At 39.3% G+C, this 24,743-nt stretch overlaps 1 protein-coding gene and 1 pseudogene across 3 annotated transcripts in view; one reads left to right on the top strand and one right to left on the bottom strand.

Annotated features, from left to right (window-relative positions):
• The window catches only part of lrp8 (low density lipoprotein receptor-related protein 8, apolipoprotein e receptor), a 127,725-nt gene that overhangs the window by 82,226 nt on the left and 20,756 nt on the right, over positions 1-24,743 (top strand). For all 3 annotated transcript variants that reach the window (XM_088927850.1, XM_088927849.1, XM_088927848.1), the window contains exons 5-9: positions 11,226-11,600; positions 13,550-13,672; positions 15,276-15,398; positions 17,269-17,388; positions 17,528-17,653. In XM_088927850.1, coding sequence (XP_088783976.1) covers positions 11,226-11,600; positions 13,550-13,672; positions 15,276-15,398; positions 17,269-17,388; positions 17,528-17,653 — 867 coding nt within the window. The remainder of the gene's footprint in view (positions 1-11,225; positions 11,601-13,549; positions 13,673-15,275; positions 15,399-17,268; positions 17,389-17,527; positions 17,654-24,743) is intronic.
• Positions 21,869-23,772, bottom strand: LOC148823583 (guanine nucleotide-binding protein subunit beta-like protein 1; annotated as a pseudogene).

Genomic DNA, 24,743 nt, shown 5'->3' with positions numbered 1-24,743 from the left:
GTTGACACTCATTAGGTTCAATGCTGTCAGGCACCTTGTCTGCAGTCTGACTTTTTGTTAGATTTAATGATGGAGTTAGCTTCTTCTTCACAGAATGTGGCCTATTTGTACAACAGATGTACAGTAATCTCTCTTGAGTATATTTTTTTTTTGCATTTTCATGTGAAAATACCTATGCCGGGTTAATTAGATATAAGTGAACTCTGTTCTTTTTGGTGTTCTTTTACTTGGCTGAGAGCTTGTTTACAGATGTGCTTAGCCCTCTCCTACCAGCACTAAATTTATCTTTAAATTAAACACACATGTCGCCTTGATAGCTGCCAGCCAGACCCATGGGGAATGCAAAGCCAGATCTTTTTAGAGCTGTACACAGAAGAGAATAAGTTACCCAGAAATAATACGTTCCTTGGGAAGGCATCAAGTTTAATCCATAGCGTAATATAGCCCCGGTGTGTCTGTTCATTCGCTACAAGACCTCAAAGGAAAAAGTAATTAAGACCAAGGTGAAAGTGACTTTTTTTTACTAACAAAGCATCATTATTAATTGGTAAGCACAAAATAACACTATAGTCCTGTAGATGCTTTATATGTGTAACAAATACTTGCACATCTTAAAATAAAGACAAACATAGAATAGTAGCCAATATGACGTAGGACATTACTTGGGAGAAATGTAGTAGAATGTAGTTTTAAGTATTACTTACCTGTTTCTTAAGGTACTTTTGTTTGTTTGTTATTACCCTATTTATTAGTTATAACAAACTATTATACTATAATTTTCTTACACAGCAGTTCTGAGACTCCATGAGAATGATTTGCTACTTTAGGTTAATTGTATTACTTTAATTTATTAACTATAATTTACTAAAGGGTAAAATCAAAAATGACAGCAGATGAACAGGGAAGTGGCGATTCCTTAAAGAATTAAACGCAGCACCTTACAGCTTATTCAGGAAAAATGTCTTTTAAATCACAGTTTTTCCAATTCTGTAATAATAAGGAGAGCTTTTGTTTGGTGTGAGCCTTGTTCTCTTGATATTTAATAATGGAAACATAAAGTAAGTGAAAGCACAAAGCCTTGAAAAAGTTCTGCAAACATAGCTTATATTCACAAAGGAGAATTGCCATTGTGATTTGAATGTGGAGTGCTGAAGCTGTCGGCATGCTATTCAGTATAGCACCCAGAGAAACTCGAAATAGGAAGTAGCAAATCCTGATAAACTATCAATAGGTGGTCATGATCGATCAGCCCGACTGTAAAGGCTGGAAAATAAACAGGATACATACTATTACTGTGGTCAAAATCTCATCAGTTCTACAGAACCATGTAACAATGGCTTCAGCCGGTGTTATTGCTTGTCTTTCACATACCACTACAGGCTTGAAATCTGTTGCCTCTGCCTTGAAAAAGTCTAACTGTGACAGTGAGCATTTGTAGTTAATGCAATATTAAACAGAATCCCCTTGAATGTTTGGCCGTCAGGGAGGATGAGTGATTCCAGCTTCAAACTGATGGATCTCCAATCTGCTATGTGCTAGGCAGTTCATGACATGAATTTGCTGGACATTTCTTTTCATCTAACAAATGCTGGTGTTCCTCACGAAAGCCATACACATGGTATCTTTGATAGTTCTTTGTTTTTAAAAGATTTAAAAAGCATTGGTTGGGGAGCTTCAAGGGCACTGTAAAAGATACGGTATACAAATTAATGTGAATTAAGGAGTGGTTATATTGAATATATGATTTATAATAATTAGTATGAATAATAGTGTTGTAATTATATGAAATTCAGTGGTAGTGTCTGGCATGGTGGTGAGCTCTGTTGTCCTGCTGTTGCAGGTCTTGGGTTTGAGTCCAGTTTGGGGTTCTGGTCCATGTGGGGCCTGCTTGTTCTCCAGTAGACATGTTTGATTTTCACCAGGTGCTCTGGGTCCCTCCCTCCTCCCCGACGTGTGCAGCTGACAATGATTGGCTATTCTAAATTGGACCTTTGGGAGCGGGGAGGGGTTACTAGCCAGCAGCCATATCACTCTGCAACTCACAACTGGTAACCCACTGAAGCTAAGCAGGTGTGAGCCTGGTCAGTACCTGGATGGGAGACCTCCTGGGAAAAACTAAGGTTGCTGCTGGAAGAGGTGTTAGTGGGGCCAGCAGGGGGCGCTCACCCTGCGGTCCATGTGGGTCCTAATGCCCTAGTATAGTGACGGGGACACTATACTGTAAACAGGCGCCATCCTTCGAATGAGACGTAAAACCAAGGTCCTGACTCTCTGTGGTCATTAAAAAAATCCCAGGGCAAAGAGTAGGGGTATTACCCCGGTGTCCTGGCCAAATTTCCCATTTGCCCTTACCAATCATGGCCTCCTAATAATCCCCATCTATGAATTGGCTTCATTACTCTGCTCTCTTCCCCACTGATAGCTGGTGTGTGGTGAGCGTTCTGGCGCACTATGGCTGCCGTCGCATCATCCAGGTGGATGCTGCACATTGGTGGTGGTCGAGGGGAGTCCCCATTACCTGTAAAGTGCTTTGAGTGGAGTGTCCAGAGAAGCGCTATATAAGTGTAAGTAATTATTATTATTATTATTATTAAGAGTAACCATCAACTAAATGAAGAGGGTGGCTGGGCTGGGAAAGCCTCCGGTTCGTTAATATTGATTAGAATGTGCCACGAAGTCTGTGAGATTAGAGTGCTAGAACAGACTCGCGTCGGGAGCTCATGTCTCATATTTATATGTCTTAATCACAGCTACCTAACATCAATTGCTGATTGGATTCCAGTCAAGTTCTTCTGACCTTGGGTAAAAAAATCATTGTAGAATTTTAAGTTGTATCACCTCAGCCTAATGGGATTTTGGCCAAGTAAATCTGCATTTATAAACCACAGCATGACAGTGGAAGCAGAGATAAGGTGTTTGTGAACACAGCTGTAGCAACTTGGCACTTAAAGGTTTTTCTATTGAAGCAGTCATAAAGTATAACCCTAGGGGAGAGCCAGGAACTCCTGAGCTCCTAAATGTGCAGCTTTGTTTTATATGTTGTCTGGCTTACGCCATGATACTTAAGCAAAAAAATGTTCATGTTCCATTATGGCAGTGTCTTATACTTTTCAAGTTCAAAATCAAGTTTAAGTTTATTGTCGTTATACTCATACACAGGTATATGGTATAACGAAATGCTATTTAGCTAGCTCTCAGACGGTAAGCAGTACAAAAGAAACAACAATACAATTGTGTAAGAAAAGAAAGACAGAGACAACAGGCAATGTGCAAAACAACAAGAGGTAACAGGTGATGTGCAAAACAACGTCAGATGTGCAAAATCATACATCAACAGAATGAAATAAAAGATAGAAAAGTATGGGGAGTAAACTTCTTGACATGTGAGGTAGAGGTAGATTTCAGTGTGTGTTTGAGTTTTGATCAACGGAGAAGACACTGTGAGGGTTCAGATCGTAGGAGAGAGAGGCTGGGAGTTTAATAGTTTGATAGTGCGGGGGTAAAAACTGTCTCTGAGTCTGGTAGTCCTGGGCCCGAATGTTCCGGTATTGTTTTCCAAATGGTATAGAATCAAACAGTCTGTAGCTGGGGTGTGTGGGGTCTTTGATGATGCTAAGAGCTTTCCTCAAGCACCGTCTGTCATAAATGTCCTGGATGGATGGGAGAGCAACCCCAGTGATGGACTGGGCAGTTTTCACCACCCGCTGTAGGGCTTTGCGGTCAGCAATACTGCAGTTGCCTTTCCACACTGTGATTCAACCTGACAGTGTACTTTCTGTAGTGCGTCTGTAAAGGTTAGTGAGGATCTGGGGACATATCTTTCATGAAGCTCAAAGGAAATACAGTGTTGTCCTAATCTGTAGCAACCTGATAGTCTTGTGTGACTGGGAAGGTTCCACTGTAATGGCAAATTTATAATCTCGTCATACTTGGGTTCATCATGTAGGTGCACACTGTGAGTGTTTGTTTAAGGCTGTTGTTTAAAACATTCGTAGATCTCTTGATGGAGAATAAAAACATCTCATTCACTGTCTAGTCTCTCTTGCCTGCTTTGTAAAAAGCCCAGTGAACTCGAAATAAAATTGTAATGATAAAAATACCCACGTGTGTTTCCTGGCTCTTGTTTAGAAGAAGAAACAGATAGGATCTAAAATATTTAGAATATACTGTATAGAAAGCAAATTGTTACTTGGAAGCTGTGAGTCATTATATTAATCGGACATTATTTAGAATGTTAAAAGTCTTTAAATATGAATTGTCAGAGAAAAGTTACTTTTATTTGATTATTTGACAATTTGAATGTGATATATTAATGATTAATGGTATAATTAACACATTTAATTTTAGGTGTATATCTGTATCGTGGGCTGATCATACAAGATTTTTTTGTTTCCAGCAATGCCTGCTTTTGATCTACTCATAAAAATGCAGTCTGTGGCATGGTGTGATATTTAATATGCAATGAAGATCAAAAGAAACATTAGCCCTTGTATTTTTCAGAAAAATAAAGTACACAGACTTTGGATATTGATTTGGTCATACCGAGTCAATTTGAGTAATTGATCATGCATAACTGATGTGATACTGTTGAATGAATTTGGTTTGTTGTTATTAAGCACTAAATCATCTCAATGTGGTTTAACCTGTTGAATGTGTAGTCAGGAGACAATTGACAAAGAAGAACACAGAACCAGTTTGCCCTGCTGTTTATTAAGAGACTAATGTCTTTGTACTATCAGTATTGTTGGAGGTGCATTTGCTTACAATATAGCCAAGTACTGTATTGAGGAATCAATGTTTTGTGCAGATCACCCTGTTAAATGTCAGTGAGAGTAATGCAGACATGCACATGATACACTACAACAAAACAAATATTGGAGAAGTCCAAATGTGACAGTCTAAGCAAGTATCGGTTGCTATATAACTCCACTGACAGTGACTGATGGCCCTCTGACTGCATGGCACCACTTTGATCAAGCCTCTTCTCCTCACTTCTGACTCTTCCTGACGTGACAACGTTCCAGCAGGACAAAGCATGTCCTGATGCTACTCATGGGACAATTGGTTTCTTGTTAGATGTGAATGTCACAGTGCTAGGTGATGCTGTAGAGGCTCTACTCACCAAACTCAATTTGTGGGATGAACTGGGATGAGAAGAGACATCTAGGACTCGGGGACCAGAGAGTAGGCACATCCCTGTGCAAGCTGAGAGAGAGAGGAATAGGTAAATTAAGCAAAGGAATGGCACAGAATCTAGCAAGACAATATCATGAATCTGATGCAAAGCGTACTGTACATGGTTGAAGTACAGCTTGTAGTGCTTCAACTGGTAGCCACACATTTAACTAGCTTGAGACATTCACCATAAGACTCCCTGTTGATGAAACCTGTTGATTACAAATATTTACCAGCATACAGTAGTTTACCTATGTCATATCTGTTCAGTGCACTTACTAAAATTGTCTTTTTGTCCTCATAAATTGGTTTGTGGTTTTTTATTGCATTTATAAGTAGTATGTTTATTTTGATGATAAGCATGTCTCCTTGTAACTCATATGACAACACATATGATGGGTCTTGAAAGTTACCGTATAAACATTGTAGACATTATTGGGAATAAGAAAACCTTCCTTAATTTTGTCACTATATATAAAATATACAGAATTTCAGGATTGAATTAAATATGTTTGGAGGGTAAAAGATTCATTGAGAACCATTATAATAGACGTTTACACTTACTGTTCTTTTTCTATGGCTACAGTAAGTCTACTAATTTATACTGGATCTCCATGGAAGAAATTCTTGATTATGCTGGAACACCACGTGGTGTGCTCTGCATATTATATTCAAGTCACATTGTACCGCTGGAAATTGTTTTGTGGCTATTGAATACGGTTTGTATACAAGCAGCCGTTGGATCCCTGTAGATGGTGTTTGATTAGTTAATTAAAAAACCCCTTTGGTACCCCCTCACTGAACTACACATGCCGATAGGCAAAGGGATATTTCTTTGAAATCTTAAGCCTTTAGGCCTCTGTAGAGAAGAAATACAGAAAGCCTCATAGTACGTAATTCTTTTGTTCGAAATATGCCACTGGCTTTAAGTAGTTTTTGATTGTATTTCGCAAAAACGTTTTTCCAACCTGTGGGATATTTCTGAAGTGTCTATTTCTAAAAAATGAATTTAACTGAACTTAAATTTTCTTTGTTGCCTGCCTTTAAATACCCTCAGGCTTGTTTTTAAATTCACAGACCTGTTTGTTAAAATCCGTTTAGCCTCTGAGGCAGGTCTGTCTCCATGACAGCTCTGTCTTGCTGTTTCCACACTTTCATTTCTGAGTGGGCAGGAGCTTACATACCATTGAAGGGCCTTATGTTTAAAATGTGTCCCCTTCCCAAATGCTGCACCATCTATACTCTATGAAAGTTCCCTTTCTAGCAGATATTGAAAATGGGAAATACTGATGACAGTCCTCAGATTAAAAAAGCCAGATTTTTTCCATATTCTGCCATTTTGGGCTTGGGCTTTTTGGAAATCTTTCCATATGATTTATAGGAATTTAATACAAATTAATAAATTTAAATGCATTTAATAATAAACTCATAGATTTAGGCAGCACCAAGATTATAAACTTCAGTGGTTATTTCGCTCTAGTGTCAATGAGCTATTATAGGCAATAATGAAAAAAGTAATAATGGACTTGGTTCTTAATTCAATCGGACAGTTCCAATCAGACAACATCAGACACTGTAAGCTGATATTTGTTGAATGACCAGACTAATTCACGGCCTTGCTTGAGATGTTATTCATTTCAGATGGCGTGCATATTAATACAGTGAAATGTTGGAGTGTGGTGTTTAGAAGCAGACATTGCAGAACGCGGTTTTCCTAGTGAAAGTGTTAGTAAGGGGATTAATGAGCTTTGTCCTGGTTGGACATGTGCAAGATGCTCAGCTCAGGCTTGACTGACTTTTGGCAAATAGAGAGCTGCTTGGCTTGTTTGGATTGTGGTTCATAGGTGGTGCAGTGAAGTGGGAGAAAGCTTGTCAGTGCCACTGTTGTGATGCATATGGCTAAAGGCAAGTGGGAGGAGAATGTTTAGTTGAATAGCTTGGAGAGCTGTGATCTTTAATCTCAGGATCGTAGGGCCATTTCCTCTCCAACTCCAAAGAAACTATTATTCCCGCACACATGATGGTGGATGTATGTATAATGTATAGTCTGGTGGTGGCCATTTGTTTCAGCTGCCTCGTTGCCCCCACACTCCTATAATATCTATTGGAGCTGCCCAATGATCTGGGCTCATGTAGAGTCTTAACCATCCCACAAGACACTGCTGCAGCAGCAAAGGTACGAGCTGTGATTTAATCACCAAGTCAAGAAGAAAAGGACAGTGTATTCTAACACACTGAATGGGATCAATCCATCCCAAGCTGACTTTTCCTATTTATGTTTGCATGCCTGCTGGCATAGAAGCTTGATGTTATTACACAGAGGAGGATTCCTAATTAAGTTACTACTTCAGCTGCTTTTGTGTTACAGAATGTGGAAGCAGGCTGCAACCGAACAGGGTTTAAATGTACAACCTTTTGCTCCATAAAATACTCTCTGCCATTTACTATCCATGAACTCATACATCATAGTTTCTTTTGGCTAGTAAAGAATCAGACATCCTAGGGGGAATCTTTTCAGTGCTCATTGGTTTAATGACATTAATTTAAATACAGCCTTGTAGCCAAAGAATGACATATGCTACATTAACTTCCGATCCAATCATGTGGTATCTTTAAGGTAGCAACTAAACTGTTTCCTTTTTTTCTGAAACCTTTATCTAAATGTAACTTTATGGAAACAAATGTCAGGAAAAAATACATTTTCATGAGGTTTATAAAATTGCAAACCTCTGTATAACTAAGCGTGCTGTAGTTGCAGAGTACAAAGATTTACATTTACATACATGAGCCTTCTCCCAAAAGTTTCAGTAAATGGAACAGTGGTAATTAATAGGAGAAATCCTAACATCTTATTTGCCGGGCCATTTGTGCTTTTGATTTTGGAATAAACGATCTCTAACTAAAGAAACCTAGAGCTAAAGGAGTTCACAGCATATTAAAATAAAGAGGAAGAAAACAAGTACATTTTCAATATCGTTTAAGAATTCAATAAACACTGTTGTTTTTCTGTTCATAGATGAGGCATAGTAGCTCTAAGCAGCCTTATCCTGTACTCTTGAATTACTTTCTCTGTCTTTCTATTCTATCCAGTCCAGGGTCATGGTGGGGCCTTAGGCAATCCCAGGATGCAGCAGGTGCAACCCGTTGTCTGTTATCTATCCTGAGGTGATCAAAGGTCTCATTTCTGAATTGCTAAGTTCAGTGATTGATCAGTTCCTATCGGTGGGATAGTAGTCTTTTGGGGATTGCCCTTCTAGAGACATCTCAGTTTAAACCACCTCCTTCGATCTTTAAACCAAGTTAGTTAAAATACCTAGGAATGTTAAGAACATGGTTTTTTTTTATTTGTGTTTCATTAATATTCAAATAGGCCAATTTGTCCGTACCATACTGTGTCATTTTGTTTTAGAAAAATGGTTTGTTTTATAGCAGGTATGATATAATTATACGTACTTTGGGTCTTGTACATTGATCTGGCTGTCCCAAGAGGTCTTGTGTTTTTAACTGATAAGTAAGAAAAACGATTAATCTAGCCTTGGAATGGCAGAAACTTTCGTTTTCAGACTGTCTTAGGGGATCGGTCATATTTTTTTGGTCAATTCAGTAGAAGCTGAGGTGATATTTCTGTATATCAATATCCTGATAGCATCCGGGCTGTGAAGCAGCCCCCTCATTGCATTGTGGATTCAAACTTGAATGTGTACCAGACTGACCTTTTGGCTGCAGCTTGTTTGTTTGTTCTACAAAGTGCAGAATTTGTGCAGAGATGAGAGCAAAAATGAAGGTTTGTATTATTTTATTATTCACTATAAACATGACCTGTAAGATCATGCTTTCCTCCCTTTTATGCTTTTCCTCTTTTTATTTTTCCATTTTGGATTTTGCACACTGCATAGTGCTGGGCTTTATTTTTTTACACTAGTTTTAGTTTGGTTTCGTCTTTGCATCTTTGGAACCAGAGGATAACAGTAGGCCTATCATTGTTATTTGAAACTAATTGACTTTATGATGTGTTTTGAAGTAAATGTTCATATCTGTGAAATGCTTCATTGCGGTCTTCTGCACATTGGTGATTATTTTAACAACAACACAAATTCTCAGCAGGTGGCTTGTGCAATAAATATGATTAGTTTAAAATACATTAACGCCTGGGTGGCACAGTTGGAATCAATCTGAAATTGCCATATCATTGGAGTGAATGTGGTACATTAAATAAGAAAGCTGTACTGGTTCGATTAATATTTGGCTTTTGAGAAATCAGTCAATGTTTTGTATTGACAATTGATAGGTTAAAAATGCCATGGCAACACATTTCTAATATTGTGTACTATGCGCCTCAATATGTCACTTTTAGTTTGTTATTCTCTTTTTCATAACAACAAAAGAAATGTAATTGGGATGAAGATACATTTCAGTAATGCCCCTTGAGAAGAGCTGAAGCTAGTGTTCTGTTCTGTATAAGCAGCACATAAAGCTAAGGTAATAGATTAGACTTGTAAGAATTAATAGGTTCTCCAAAAAGATTTTTCCTTTTTATTTACTGAATTTATTAAGGTCAGATTAGACTGTTACTACATTTTTTTTTTTGGAATCGTGAATTATTTTTGTTCACATCTGGTTTGAAATGTTGCCAACTGTTTTCATATCCTGGCTGAACTTCACAGCCACACACAGGAGAGAATGTGGAAGTTTAGACTGACTCCTCTGACCTGCCCAGTATCTATCACTGTCCCAGGTTCAATGCTGAGAGCCCTTATCAACAACACTGTTTGCTTACAAGCACCCAGGACACCCCTGGGGTCTTTGTGTTGCTAAGAGCTGAGAGAGCTCTGGCTGTCACCCTAACCTCCCTGGCATTCAGTCATTTGTGCTGTGCCACCCTGGGAACCCTACTTACAGTCAGCTCATAACCGTAGAGCTCAATCTGTGCTCGAGTAATCACCTTTACACAGTTGGGCCATTCAGGAAGATGAGCTGTTACTATATCAATCGCATTTCCACAGCGATGTACTTATCAGCGCAATGAAAAAAATGCGTTTAAAAGAGATAGTTTCGCTTTTAAACAAAAATGTTATTTGCGTTTAAACTAGATAATTTTGTGTTTAAACAAAATAGTTTTGCATTTGAAGGAGATAATTCTCTCTTTAAATGTGATTCTTACAATACACGATATAACATCAAGACTCTCTTCATAAATACAATATATCACTGTTGGCTACTGCTCGTGTACCCTATTGGGGTTGTTTTCCATTTTGTTTGACTCCCATATCTCTTTTCATTCTCTATATTCCCTATTATTATTTTGCTGTGTAATTCCAAATTCAAATGTATTTGATGTAAGCATATGCGAAAAACTTTTGATGTTTCTGTGCTTAAAGGTTCAATGATTGGCCAACAATAACATAACAGTAAATCAACAGTAAGTGTAACTGTCAAATACTGCGTAATATGTTTAAAGATTGGAGAAAAACCTATGTGCAGTACATGTTTCTGCACTTTCACATGAAGAATAAAATGCGTTTGTAAAGCCGTGTGATTTCTGCTTTTCACAGAAATGGTGAAAAAGACACGCATTTAGCCCAGGAATGCTCACTGACAGGGTGTACCGCTTCATGTACAGTATACAAAAGACAGTACTCATGCTCCTTTAGATTAACTCTTTCGCACAGAGACGAGTGTGGCCATATTCTTCTGCTGTTAAAGACAGTGTTACCTTCCTTGGGACAAAATTATGGCATATATACTGCAAGATATAAATATATTAGGCCATATTGCTTATTAATTAATTATCGTGTTTTAACAGTGTTACCTTGTTTAAATGCCAAAAGTATCATGATAAAATGTAATATTATCTTATTTTTTTCCAAAAATCTCTGTGGCGCTGATTAGCTTCCGTAGAAATGACTATCGTTGGAGTAGTTGGACAATATGTGCCCAACCGGAGAGTCAGGAATGGGTCACAGTATTATTTCATGCTCCCACAGGAGGTTTTTGGGCCGCTCAATTAGCTTTGCCTAATTTTGCTTCCCACCGTCCTGGTTTCTCCACAGATGCTAAGGCCTGTCCCCCCACCGAGTTCCGGTGCCGGAACCGCAAATGTCTGGCCGCCATGTTCGTGTGCGACGGGGACGACGACTGCGGCGACAGCAGCGACGAGGAGAAGTGCTCGGCCCCCAGCTGCGGCCCCCTGGAGTTCCGCTGCAACTCCTCGGCCTGCATCCCCAAGCTGTGGAGCTGCGACGGGGACCCGGACTGCCCGGACAAGTCAGACGAGTCCGTGGAGCTCTGCGGCCACAAGACAGAGCCGGAGAAGCCCAGCTGCAGCAGTGGGGAGTTCCTCTGCGCCAGCGGGGAGTGCGTCCACCTCAACTGGAAGTGCGACGGAGACGCTGACTGCAAGGACAAATCCGACGAGGCCCACTGCCGTAAGAGCTCACTGTTTCGGGCAACGGCTTTGGAATTCGCCAGAAATAATAAGTGTTTAAACATTGAAGGGGTCTTTTGTTTTTATCTGGACTTCAAGCTTTAGGATGTCTGGTTGGAAAACAAAGACAAAATTGGTGCCTCCCAATGAATGGCATACACGTCCAACCTAATTGAAGTTCAATTCAAATTCGCTAAGATGTTGAAAAGGCAAGGTTTTCATTGTAGTATGAACATATACTATTTATTAAGGCTTGGTGTTAAAAGAAATAGATGTCATTTTTCCTTGAAGGACAGTCTTTGGATATGCATTAAAGTGCAAAACCAAAAAAAGGGGAAAATCTGTTCCCTTGTGCTGACTTTCCACTACCAGTTTAATGTGTTTCGACCTTAGAAACTATTACTGCCCTTCAATCTAAAACATCAATATTTATATACTGTATAGCTCTGAATGAACATAGATAAACTCTGCTGCTGTTAACAAGATCTACGAGTATAAATTGAGGGGTAAATGACAGTTTCTCTTCTCAGTGAAGAATCCCAAGTGTGCTTCCTGAGACGTGCTGCAGGTTAGTCCTTGGGTGATGGAGTAACCCATACAAACAGCTAGTCACAATGATCTTGCAGCAGCAGCATCCCAGAAAAGCGTTTAAGTGTTTAAGTGTTGCTAAGCAACCATTTGATGTCCCGGAACATTTAAGAGCTCTTCAATAAAAGGGTAGGTCGAGTTCAGCTAGAGCTCGGGTGAAAGAATTCTTCAGGCTAGCTCGGGCTGCAATGTGTGTGTTGTTTCCAGTGTTACTAATGGGAAGCAGATGATCTCTATCTGTAATTTGAAATGAAAAGTTGCAGCAAAAGTAGTGAGAATACTGATGTGCTTTTCCTCCCATGTGGGAAATAACAATAAGATTAAAATTTGATTCATCAGACGCTCATGGTGGATTTTTCCTAATTTCTAAAATATAATATTATATTTAATATATAATAACATTTCCAGGTGCTTTACTACCGCCACTGTCAGAGAATCTGCAGATAATGCTGAATAAATCATCTGTTATGACTTAAATATTACTTTTCTAGTATATTAAATTTAGTAGTGAGCTGCTCACACAGGTTAAGAGGCAATTATCTGAAGGGTTTTTTTATTACATCAAAAGAATGTAGTCTGTGGGTGGACAGATTATACTGTACATCGCTTTAGACAAACCAGTGTTGAAAATGGAATATTGAAAATCATGCGTCATTCAGATTTGGTTAGCAGATATCCTTAGTTCTTCATTTCTGTATTCCCGTGACATTTCTGAGCAATCCTGATATGCAGCATTAAATCTGTCAGGTGTAAATCTCACACTGTGGGGGGGGGGGTTTATTAAAAAAGCACCAGTCTTCACCAGGCCATTCTGTTTTCAGTTTTTCTGTCCAGGGATTTACTTATTTATTTTCACTGTGTTGTTTGTTTTTCATTACGCACATAGGTCATTTTTTCTTGTTTCTATAAATGAAACCATTATCAAATAGATTTTCCCATTTATTTTTCCCGAACACAAATTGCATGAATTGTGAGATCCCCTCTCCTCAGCAGGCTATGCGTGAAGTGATAATTTCATCCTCATTCTAGGGCTCAGCAATCCATGCACAAAACGCACTAATTATCTTATGTGTCTTACGATATAGATAAATGAAAGGAATACACAAACAAATTAGCCACTTTAATTTCCGTTTTTGCAATAGATATCTATGAAATCATACTTCATTATTATTCATTTTTATTATTATTGATCTGGAGTGTTCCTTGTTTTTATTCTTTATTATCTATAAATTTACAGTATGTGAGCAAATGCAAAAGATAACAGTTGATAAACTAATTACCTTTGCTTTAATGTTTTACTGAAGTTGGTACAGTATGTTTGTGTGTTTGGATATGTTGGGAATTTGTCCTTTAATGTTCCAGCCTTGGTGACGTGCAGGCCTGACCAGTTCCAGTGTGGAGATGGCTCTTGTATTCACGGCATGAAGCAGTGCAATAAGGTGCATGACTGCTCGGACTTCAGCGACGAAGCTGGCTGTGTAAATGGTGGGTGTCTTTCTAACAGACTTCTTTCCATGTCTAATGAGCAAGCCTTCTGGTGCAAGATCACATTTCAAGAGCAGCAATCTTGCTGGGCAGTTTGGGTCTTTTGGCAATGCCAATTGGAACTTTTGATCCAAGTTAAATCCTCATCTTGATCCTTGCATCCATACAAATTACTAGTTGCTTCAAGGAGGCATATTCTGTATCAGTAATATTTTTTTATTTTATATTATGCCTTTCATTACCCGTTATCTCAAAAGACTTTCCAATTATCCTGACTTGCAGGATATAACATGGGATGGAAGATCATTCCAGAACTTTGGGGCAGCAGAATACAAAAAGCTTTATCTCCCAGTGTTCAGAGCATAGTTTTACAATGCACGAGAAGGTCAGAGTCCAATGATCACAAGGGACATGTGTAGGGAATTAACAATTGCACAAGGATGGGCAGTATTTTGCATAGTCAACAGTCAGCTGTAAATCACTAGTAACCATGACATGAACTATTTTAGTTATATGCAGTTAGGTTGAAATGGTTCTTAAAGATAACTTGTAGCTGAATAGCACCAGCCCTTTCTAGAACTTTTGCAAAATGTGGCAATTTAGATATTGGGTGGTACCAAGTAAGTTGGAGGCTGAAGGTCTGGTTTTTCAACAGAGCCATAATCACTGCTAGTTTAATAACTAAGGCAGCAATTTCAGCTCAATGACTCATTCATGATGTGTGACAGTAGGACAGAGAATGTAACTGGAAGCAAGACAGTGGCAGTAGGATTCAAGGAACATGAGAGGTATTTATGATCAGTTTCTTTTTACTGGTAATTGCAAATATCAGCTGAGGAGAGACAGTGGACACGCTACAAAGTTTTTAGGTACACTAAAACTAAAAGTACATAAAACTGTGCTCGTAATTGGAATAGAGAGATCTAGTATGACTTCAGATGTCTTCAGTTTTTGAGAGCAATAACTCAGAAAATCAGGTCCGCAGACTCATCAAGACTGGTGTTCCTAAGTTTTAAAAGATAAATAATTGTGGAAAGAGGAATCTAGGATTACTCCTCCCGTCTTCTGTTAAGCTTCCTGAAAATGCTGATCTAGCAATCATCGGTGCATTACTATGGGATTGTTCGTGTTGCCCTAAGGCAAAAAAATCAACAGATAGGCTTACAGTACAGTAAATCTCTCCATTCGTTCAAATCCTTCCCTATTTTCATATTTATGCCCAAGACATTTGATGGAATAAGGTTAGCTGTTTAATAGTAAGCAGCACAGTGGGGCCTTGGTTAGCATTGCTGCCTTGTAGCTCTGGGACCCTGGGTTCGATTACAGACCTTGGAATTTGTGTGATTTGTTCTCTCTGTGTTCATGTGGGTTTCCTCTGGGTGCTCCGATTTCATCCCACTGTTCAAAGCTAGTAGGTTAATTGGCTTCTGGGAAAATTGGTCCTAGGTGTAAGAGTGTGTCTGTTTGTCTCTTTGTGTCTGTACTGCAATGGACTGGTGTCCTGTCCAGGAAGAAAAGGGTAGATTAATGGATGGATGGCTTAGCTGTTTAACAAAGGGGAAAGATGTGGAAATGAGTTCTACTGTCATCTCTTCCACTACAGCAACTAAATGTGAAGGACCCACGAAGTTCCAGTGTAAGAGTGGAGAATGCATTGACAGCACCAGAGTATGTGATTCTCAAAAGGACTGTAGGGACTGGTCTGATGAACCCATCAAAGAATGTGGTAAGTATTTTTTTTATAATTAGCATAAATATTAACAGCAAAGTCTTGAAGTACAGTCCCACCTTAAAAACAAAAGAAACTTTAAATGATCAAGTGAGGCTTTGTATGGTCCACCACGACCACTACTTTCACTACACTAGGTTCTTCCTTATGTGTAATCACTGCTTTGTACTGTAGTCCTAACTTTTTAATGACAAAAATACAATTATATACAGTGCTGGATAAAATATATGTATTTTTTCATGTAAGTTCCATTTATTCTGATTTATTTGGTGCCATCTTTCACAAATGATTTGAGAACAGTTGTCCTCATCTTCTGCCATAAAAAGGATTATATCGATGTGTGAGTTGCTGTTTTGTACACCAGACTGTTTCCTTGTGTTCTGCACACTGAGTAATTCCAGTGTGGAAATTAGATAGATATATAATTTATTCTAGAAGGGTCAGGTTGTGTTTTGAGCATCCCTTCCTCTGCCCTTTTCTTAATATCTATTCATTTCATTTCACACCTATTTAAACTTTAATATATAATACATAATTATGTACCAGTGTTGGTAATCATTAATTTCCCTGCAGTGTTCTGGATGCACATTCTCTCCATTCAGAAAAATACCTGCCTTACTGTAGATTAACTCCTGTGCTTTGTATTTTCTGGAAAATATGATGTGTCTTATTTTATGGTTATAGAGAGAAACATGCCTCAGAGCAGGGGGATTATGTTACAAAAGCAGATCTGCATTTCAGAAATAAAAAATATGTGATTTGGAATCCTTTGAAAACTGTGTCTATCTACTACAATAACCTCATGGGTCTTACTACAGCTTTGGCAGACAGTTCCTCATCAGTCTCTGTTGCAGCAAATTAGGCCCAATGCTGTTTTTTTTTGTTTGTTTCATATATTGCTAAGGCATTTGTGCAACCTGTTAAATCTTAAAACTTTGGCTTGCTAGATCTAATGAAAAAAATCAGGCAGGCAAGAAATATGAAAAGTAACATGATGACTTTGAACTTTCAGATTTTGTGCAAGCAATATTAGTGCTGCCACAAAGAGAACACGGATTTTAATTTAGCATCTTTCAGAAGGTGTTGCAGAGGTGTAGAAGCCAGAGTAATATAGTTTCTTTGATGACAACAGGAAATGAAGTGCATTTATTTTTGTGTTCTGCTATAATTAAAAAATGTAAGAGGTTATTGCCTTTGTAACTGAAGTTAATTCAAGTCCAATAGTGAAACAAGAAACTGAGGAATCCAATTGCAAATAAATGCATTTAAGACTGAGAACTGGAAGTGCTTTCTTTGATCATTAAGGAGCTACTGTATCAACTATATATAGTAAGCACATCTGGGTCGAATGCCTTCCTGTAGATTGTACCTAGTCTCATGATCTAAAATAATACAATATCTAAATACTAACCAAGAAATAAAGAACAACACTGGTATAGAAATAACGTACATACTAGATTAATAAATGTTAAGGTAGATCAAATGTCAGATCAATTAACACAAATTATATGCTTCTTTTTTGTTTAAGGAGGTTGAACTTGGTGTGTGAAGGATTGATTTTGGGCTTGAATAATATATGAGAATCCCCATGTTCCATCACAAAATCCTAGTCATCAGCCCTGGTCTCTTAGAAACACTGTATTTAAGTGTCTTCCAAAACATAGAAAATAACATCTATACCTTGAAGGGACAGGCCTTTCACCTCTGGAACCTTTGGGGACACTGGGTTGCATAGAACTCATCACTTGCACATAATCCGTTAGCACTGCATTGTAGCCAGTATTCTTTCCTGTCTGTCCGTTGGTGCTTCTTGCAAGCATAAACAAGCTGATTGTAGTGACCTCTGACCTCCTCCTCCCCTGGCCAGGCTTAAATGAATGCGAATCCAACAATGGCGGCTGCTCCCATATATGCACGGACCTCCGGATTGGCTACGAATGCGAATGCCCCACGGGATACAAGCTCCTGGACAAGAAGACGTGTGGAGGTAATTGACATGCAGGCAGCACATGCCCTTTGCTGTTCAGAGTGTTCAAAACAAAGGCAGTAGCCCTGGTCACCCTGTCTTCTCTCTGCCAGCAGGATCATACTGCTGTTATTGATGTGTTTCAAATGTCCCTTTGCAGACATAGACGAATGTGAGAAGCCAGATGTATGCAGCCAAATCTGCATCAATTACAAAGGAGACTACAAGTGTGAATGCTACGAGGGCTACGAGATGGACCCAGTAACCAAGACGTGCAAGGCAGTGGGTGAGGCATCCCAAACGCCAGTACAGCTGCATGATAATACTGAGGCCCTTTCTCTTTCAGGCTAAAAATTAATTAACTTGCTTTGCACACAGAATTTACATAATGACTGGAGTTGAACAAATATTTGCCTTTTCACAGCAGGCATGCTTTGAAAGCAAAATGGGTTTTACAATTGAAAGGTTGGAGTTTGGGGTTGGTGAGCCCTTGTACTACACCCGTAGATATTAAGTCATGATATGTGAACATGCATTAGGGCAAACGACTTCCATTTGCGTCGCACCTCTTTTCTGTTAAAGAGAAGGCTGGTGCCGGCGCCTATGGAAGAAAACACTGTCGTAAGAGCCTCTCAATTTAGGGATGAGACAGCTATGCAATTTGAATCGTTATTCTCAGGTAAAATCATTATCTGATTGTAGACTTAATTAGGAACAAGATTTGGTTCCGCATCAGTCTAAACTGCATGTATACCACACTAATTGCTTACACTCTGTATATGCATATTTATTGCTTTTGTACTAATAAGTATCTGAAGTCAAATCTAAAGCATTTAATTTAAGCAGAAGTTATAATTAAACCTGCTTTTGGCATCGCAACTAAGGATGTGTTCGATACAGGTATTTTATGTCTCAACCATGTTTTTAAAAATATGAATTTATAACAGGTCTTTAAAGAATGTAATTTTATCAAGAAATGTCTGCTTGAGGCCCTTGGACCACATACCTACAGTAATACATACCAAACAAACTAGATGGACCAAATGGAATTTTAATTCTGCTATCAAAAAGATTATTATACAAAATAAAACCCAGTCCAAATGGGAACATATTTTTATTGCTATCAACAATTTGAGAGGAATTGATAAAACATGATGTACAGTACCTCACTATATGACAGCTGAACACATAAAGCATTAAGCAGTGTGGAGCAGTGACTAGGGTTCTGGACTCACAGTTAAACCCCAGATGGGCACTGCTATTCTACCTAGGAGCAAATTGGAATTGGAATTAAGCAAATGGAATTGCTTAATTAAATTAAAGTACTTACCGTAGCAGTATACACTAAATGGGTGAACATGAAGTCCCTTTGGATAAAAGGAGGAGCCAAATATGGTAAGTTTGTAATTCCTTTTCAGTCAAAACAATCACGTGGTCATTCTGAATGTTTTGTACTATTCTCAATAGTACGCAGATTGAAAGATATTCTTGCTTAATATCTTTGATATATTCACCCAGTATTAAGTAACTGTTAGTAAAATGGCATTTTACACCATGTCCATACAGTAAGTTATGTTTTGGGGGGAATGTGCTTGTCAAGGTAAATGCATCATCATTTAAAACAAACGTTAAGCATGGGTTTCATCTGCTGTTGACAGTATGATTATTCTGGAAAAAAAAACAGATGTACAGAAAAATCGCCGAAAATAAAATTCTGTGTTATTTGTTACTTTGATCTTTGAATTGAAGAATTTAGGAAGAAAATTTGTTTTCCAAACATATCTTGTAGTTTGCCAGATTAGTTTAAACTTTCATTGGCCTATACCTCAGACTCAGTGCTCTGAAATGTACTCCATACTGTATATATTTGCTGTTGTTTCATTACATATGTATATGCATCAAATTCTGTCTGTAATAATTGACCAATTATTACAGACAGAAGGGTTAGAAGCTTAGAAAATGCAGTTTCATTGCCCTGATCACATACAGTAGATATGATTGTTTGTCAACTACATTGGTAGTGCATTTGTCAGCTTTTTTTTATAATCCATTTTATAAATGACTGACACACAATAGGCTTATTTGTGTTATAAAAAATAACAAAAACTTATTAAATGTCTTTTGTGTGAGTGTGTCCTATTCAGTACTTATTTAAGAGCCATTTCTCAGGTTATTTTCAATTGTATTCAGGAAAATGTATTTTCATTTATAGTAGAGAACTCTTTTATTGTCACAATTGCTGACTTAACAGTTAAAGGGTGCAGGTACAGGCAATGCATTGGGATTAATGTCCCAGATTTTCTGCCTGCTTTGTCTACAAGAATCACAATGTTAATCAGCCGTTAGAGCCAAAAATAATTTGAATGGACCCTAGAAGAAGGTTTTCCAACCAATTTGGTAGCTTTATCAAATATGACTAAACTAATTTTCATTTTTTTTCTGAAGTGAGGATAACAAGGCCCTCAATTAGTTATTCTCTGCGAGCATGCACTACAGTGTGTACAGACATCCACACAGATAAGGGAAGACTAGTGCAGCTGAATAATTTGAAGAAACAAAGTCTGTATTTTTTCCTTAAAATAAACATCTCTTATAGCACCATGAAAATAAACCGCAAGAAACTGTTCAGCCATTATTAGATAAGTATTTTAATTTTCACATAAGGATGAGGGGACAAACACAGCTGTCTGCATGAAGGCAGGGCTTGTGCTGTTTAAGTTGAAAGCTGCGATATGACCTACGGTGCAGTCTGCCCTGAAATAAATTGTGATATGAATAGAAACTGCTTGGTGTTAAGGCTTCCTGATGAGAAGCTCTGACTTGAAGACACCCTGTAGTGAGGAGTATACTATAGTGTGCTGCTTTAGTTAAATAAAATGGAAGAAAGCCATTAAGTATTCTGTAGGAGAGTAGACAGGACTTTTAAAGACTTTTTTCATTCGCTAGACATCTCTTGAAAGCTTCGTTATCTTGTCTACTGAAACCCCTAAGTCCCAATTGAATATTCCGATTTGTTCCTCTGCCTTCTTTCTTTCTGCTTCTCTCCAGTGGATTCCTTGCAAGGCAGACAGGGTGTATCCCTCAGGGTCTCTTTGCCAGCCACGACGTTGCATCATGCGCCGCGAATTAGCAAGAGGAGTGTTGAGCATGAAAAACAAAACGAAAAACAAAATTTCACAAGGGTACCAAAAACATACCTGTCAACGGTGATGTCAGTTATACCATTCATTATTTCAGCCAAACAGATCACTTTACGAAACACTTAACCATCAGACAAAGCAGAATATAATGAACTGTGTATACATCCCTGCAGCATCATTGACTTATTTCTGGCTGTGAAGCAGAATGAGCAGTTTACACTGTTGTTGTAGGCTGTTGCATGAACCTAAATAATAATAATTATAATAATTGCTTACACTTACTGTATATAGTGCTTTTCTGGAAACTCCACTCAAAGCGCTTTACAGGTAATGGGGACACCCCTCCACCACCATCAATGTGCAGCCCCACCTGGACGATGCGATGGCAGCCATAGTGCGCCAGTACTCTCACTACACACCAGCTATCAGTGGGGAGGAGAACAGAGTGATGAAGCCAATTCATAGATGGAGATTATTAGGAGGCCATGATTGGTAAGGGCCAATGGAAAAGTTACACCCCTACTTTTTTCGAGAAATGCCCTGGGATTTTTTTTTAATGACCACAGAGAGTCAAGACCTCAGTTTTATGTCTCATCCGAAGAATGGCACCTTTTTACAGTGTAGTGTCCCCATCACTGTACTGGGGCATTAGGACCCACAAGACCGCAGGGTGAGCGTCCCCTGCTGGCCCCACTAACACCTCTTCCAGCAGCAACCTTAGTTTTTCCCAGGAGATCTCCATCCAGGTACTGACCAGGCTCACACCTGCTGAACTTCAGTGGGTTGCCAGTTGTGAGTTGCAGGGTGAAAGTAAAACATCTCTATACCTCAGAATGTTTAGTATGCTTACTCTGACATATTTTCTCAGTATTAATATCTCTAGTCTGACTTTCAGTCCTCACTTGAAAGGAACTGCTCTCCTCTGCGTTATGGGTTCTTTCACTCTTTTCATGCTGTCTCTCTCTCCTCAGCCCTGATCCTTCCTGATCATTTTAAGCATGTCTTTTCAAACTCTGACCTCCTTTTCCTCCTTTCCTCCTCCTGCCGCCTCTCCATCTCTTTTCCTCTTGTTCTCAACACTCTCTCCCTTCCTTCTCTGCCAAGAATGTCCCTGTCATTCCTGGCCCCTCCCTCTAGTACGACCTGCACATTGCTTCTTTCTTGCATCTTCTTGAGCACCATTCACGGAATCCACCCTACCTTGCTATGCAGTGATGTTCCAGAATCCAGTACTGAAAGCACTCCGAGCCCGTGACCCCAGTCTGCTCCGTGAGCAAAGACAGGGGTGATCTACTTGTCTGAGCTCTGCAGCAGTGGCCAGCCCTGCCAGGCATTACCACTGCTCTCTAGGGGCGGTAGTTCTAGGTAAATATTGACCAAACGCTAATGCGCTGGTCTTTGGATCCAGCGACTAGCAGCCTCCGGCTAGCCTCTGGTGGTCATGCCGAAGCAAAGTTCCTCTGGTCCTCCCGGAAAGACAGATAGGAAATCTCTACTGAGACCTGCAGCTGGAGTGTTTGCTCTCCATCAGGTGACCAGGCCCCGATGGTGGTTGCAGAGCCCACAACACCTCTCAGCTTCCCCTGGTTAAAGTCAAGGCACGTAACCAGCTGTGCAAAGGCAGACAGACAGCTCTACAGCCTCCGCGTGAAGAAATCCACAGGGTGACCGAGCCGTCCTCGTGGCCCGCAAGTAGCCGGGGACTGCAGCCGGAGTCAAGCTGCCAGAGCCTCGGACACATGGGCATGCCCAGCCAAGCCTTCGGGTTCGGGCTGCAGTGCGGCACCTGCTAGGGGACACGGACACCTGCACATCGGCCAAATCTGCTCCGGTGAGCGCGAGCAGCCAGTGCCCCATCTCCTACTTCAGCACAGATCCCTGGCAGCTATTGGACACAACTTCTATTCCAGGTCACTGTACTGTACCTTCCCTTCCAGACTACTGAACCTCACTCTTGGCACTCAACTCCCTGCCTCTGCTTTCCATTCACTCCACCTCATCCAGAATTAACCTGATCATACTGCCTTTTCTCTTCCATTCTTTTTTCATACTATTCCATTATTCCATTCACTACACCCTCTCTCCTCATTCTCTCTGTTTTCCCATTGTCCACCCTCCCTCCTCAGCAGTGGAACAAACTATCCACAGAAACGAGAACTGCTCATGCCCTGAGCCCAGCACCTTCTATGGCTTATCTGTTCAGACAGCTCCTGTGGTCTCTTAGCTCTCAAATATGCATCCTTCTCTTACTCTTACACTATATTGCACTAATGGTTTTTTTTAATGATCAAAACTGCAAATCTATTTTGGAAATTGCAGTTACTTACATGTTATCATATCTATTGTATTTGTACTTGAGTCACCCTGAATTCCTATGGGGCACATCAAACATTATCTCAGTCTTCCTTTCAGCTTTTCTTAAGAAAGAAAAGGCTATTCCAACTTGGACTGATTCTGAGCATTCAGTGCTATTATTCCAGATTGATGTGCGCACAGTGCCAGTATCGCAGGAATCTAAAGCCAATGTTGCAGAAGATTCACCTTAAAAGAATTGAAGAAGAATTGTATGCACCTTAAAAGAATTGAAGAAGAATTGTATGTTGGCATATAAATTACATGTAGCTGAACCTACGCTAAAAATGCCCTTAAGAGTAAGTAGATGCAGATAGAACGTTTCACTCAATCACTTTCAGTACATTTTTATTCAGTAGAATGCCATGTCAAAGTGTTGTACAATGGCTTGTTACAGTGGTGTGGTGTGTAGTAAATGTACAGGAGAAGAGAATAAGATTGATAGAAAGAGTCAAATACTGTATGAGATAAATACCCCCAAAAAATTCCATTCAAAGATCTTAAAAATCTGCCATTTTTATGTTGCTTAGAAACATAGAATCCTGACATAGACATAGACGTCGAATCCTGTCATGCTCTGTCTTGTGGGATTCCATCTCATTCTTCTCACAGAGCCAGGACAAGCATTTGTTAGATTACTGGTCTCTGTGCTCTCAACGTCATTCTACTAGTGTTTAAGTCGAGCTCCAGTGTTGTGAACAGGGAAACCGTGGCATAACTGATGCATTTCCATCTCACAAGAAAGATGCTGTTACGTTAACGATGAGAACCTACACTGTCTTACTTGAATGGATCATGGAATGATGCATTTCCACTACCCTGAATGGTGAAGACTACAGTTACTAAGTTTCCAGCTATATTATTATAGACAACAGGCACGTCCAAACCTAGTACGTGCTTACATGTTACCCATTTCACGACCTGATTCTAAAAATAACATTATTATAGTTCAGGTGGGCAGATATATCAGCATGCGTATTATTATTATTATTATGTTCAGGTGGGTAGCTGTGTCAGCATGCGTAGGCTGCAAAAAAGAAAACACGTTTCGGCCGTGGAGCCTTCTTCAGGTGTGACCCTCACACCCGAAGAAGGCTCCACGGCCGAAATGTGTTTTCTTTATTCTTTTTTCAGCATTAAATAAACCTATTACTTGTTCCTTATTATTATTATTATTATTATTATTATTATTATTATTATTATTATTATTATTGTTATTATTATCTCATACCCTGCATCTCTTAAACATTGAATTGGTCAAAATAAATCTCAGAGAGGAGATTTCAGAGCATCAAATATAGTGTTGCACCTATTCAGAGGCCATTCCGCATCTCTATATGTACATCTTGGACGTTGCACTAATTGAATATGTGATGTGTAAGTATAAGATGTGTTTTGTTGTTTTTGCTATTTTTTGCCACCTCACAGCTCTGGGGATCTGGGTTCAATTCCCACCCTGCGGTGCTATCTGTATGGAGTTTGTATGCTCTCCCCATGTTCATCCTGCTTTCCTCCCACATTCCAAAATCATACTGGTAGATGAATTGCCTTCTGGGAAAATTAACCCTGGTGTGAGTGTGTGTCTGTGTTTGGGCAATGTGTCTACCTGTGATGACCAAGATAGGCGCCAGCTCCCCTGCAACCCTGAATTGGAAGAAGCTGTTCGAAAATGAGTGGATGATAAGAAAATGTCATTCCTATTATGACATTGGGGGTCACACCCTTTTTTCTCAGCACCATGTAAAGATGCCTATTTCACTTTAACTGATGTACAAAGACACAGAGAGAAAGACTCATCAGTAGAACTTAAGATGTAAAAGGGTACAAAGTATTTCATGCTTTGAGCCACAATGTCTTAGCAGTGTACAGTCATCAAAGAGAGTT

The sequence above is a fragment of the Atractosteus spatula genome, chromosome 11, assembly GCF_055471065.1.
Source record: "Atractosteus spatula isolate fAtrSpa1 chromosome 11, fAtrSpa1.hap1, whole genome shotgun sequence".
Lineage (NCBI taxonomy): Eukaryota > Metazoa > Chordata > Actinopteri > Semionotiformes > Lepisosteidae > Atractosteus > Atractosteus spatula.
Note: the sequence above shows the minus strand (reverse complement) of the source record. Positions and strands in the feature narration are given on the sequence as shown.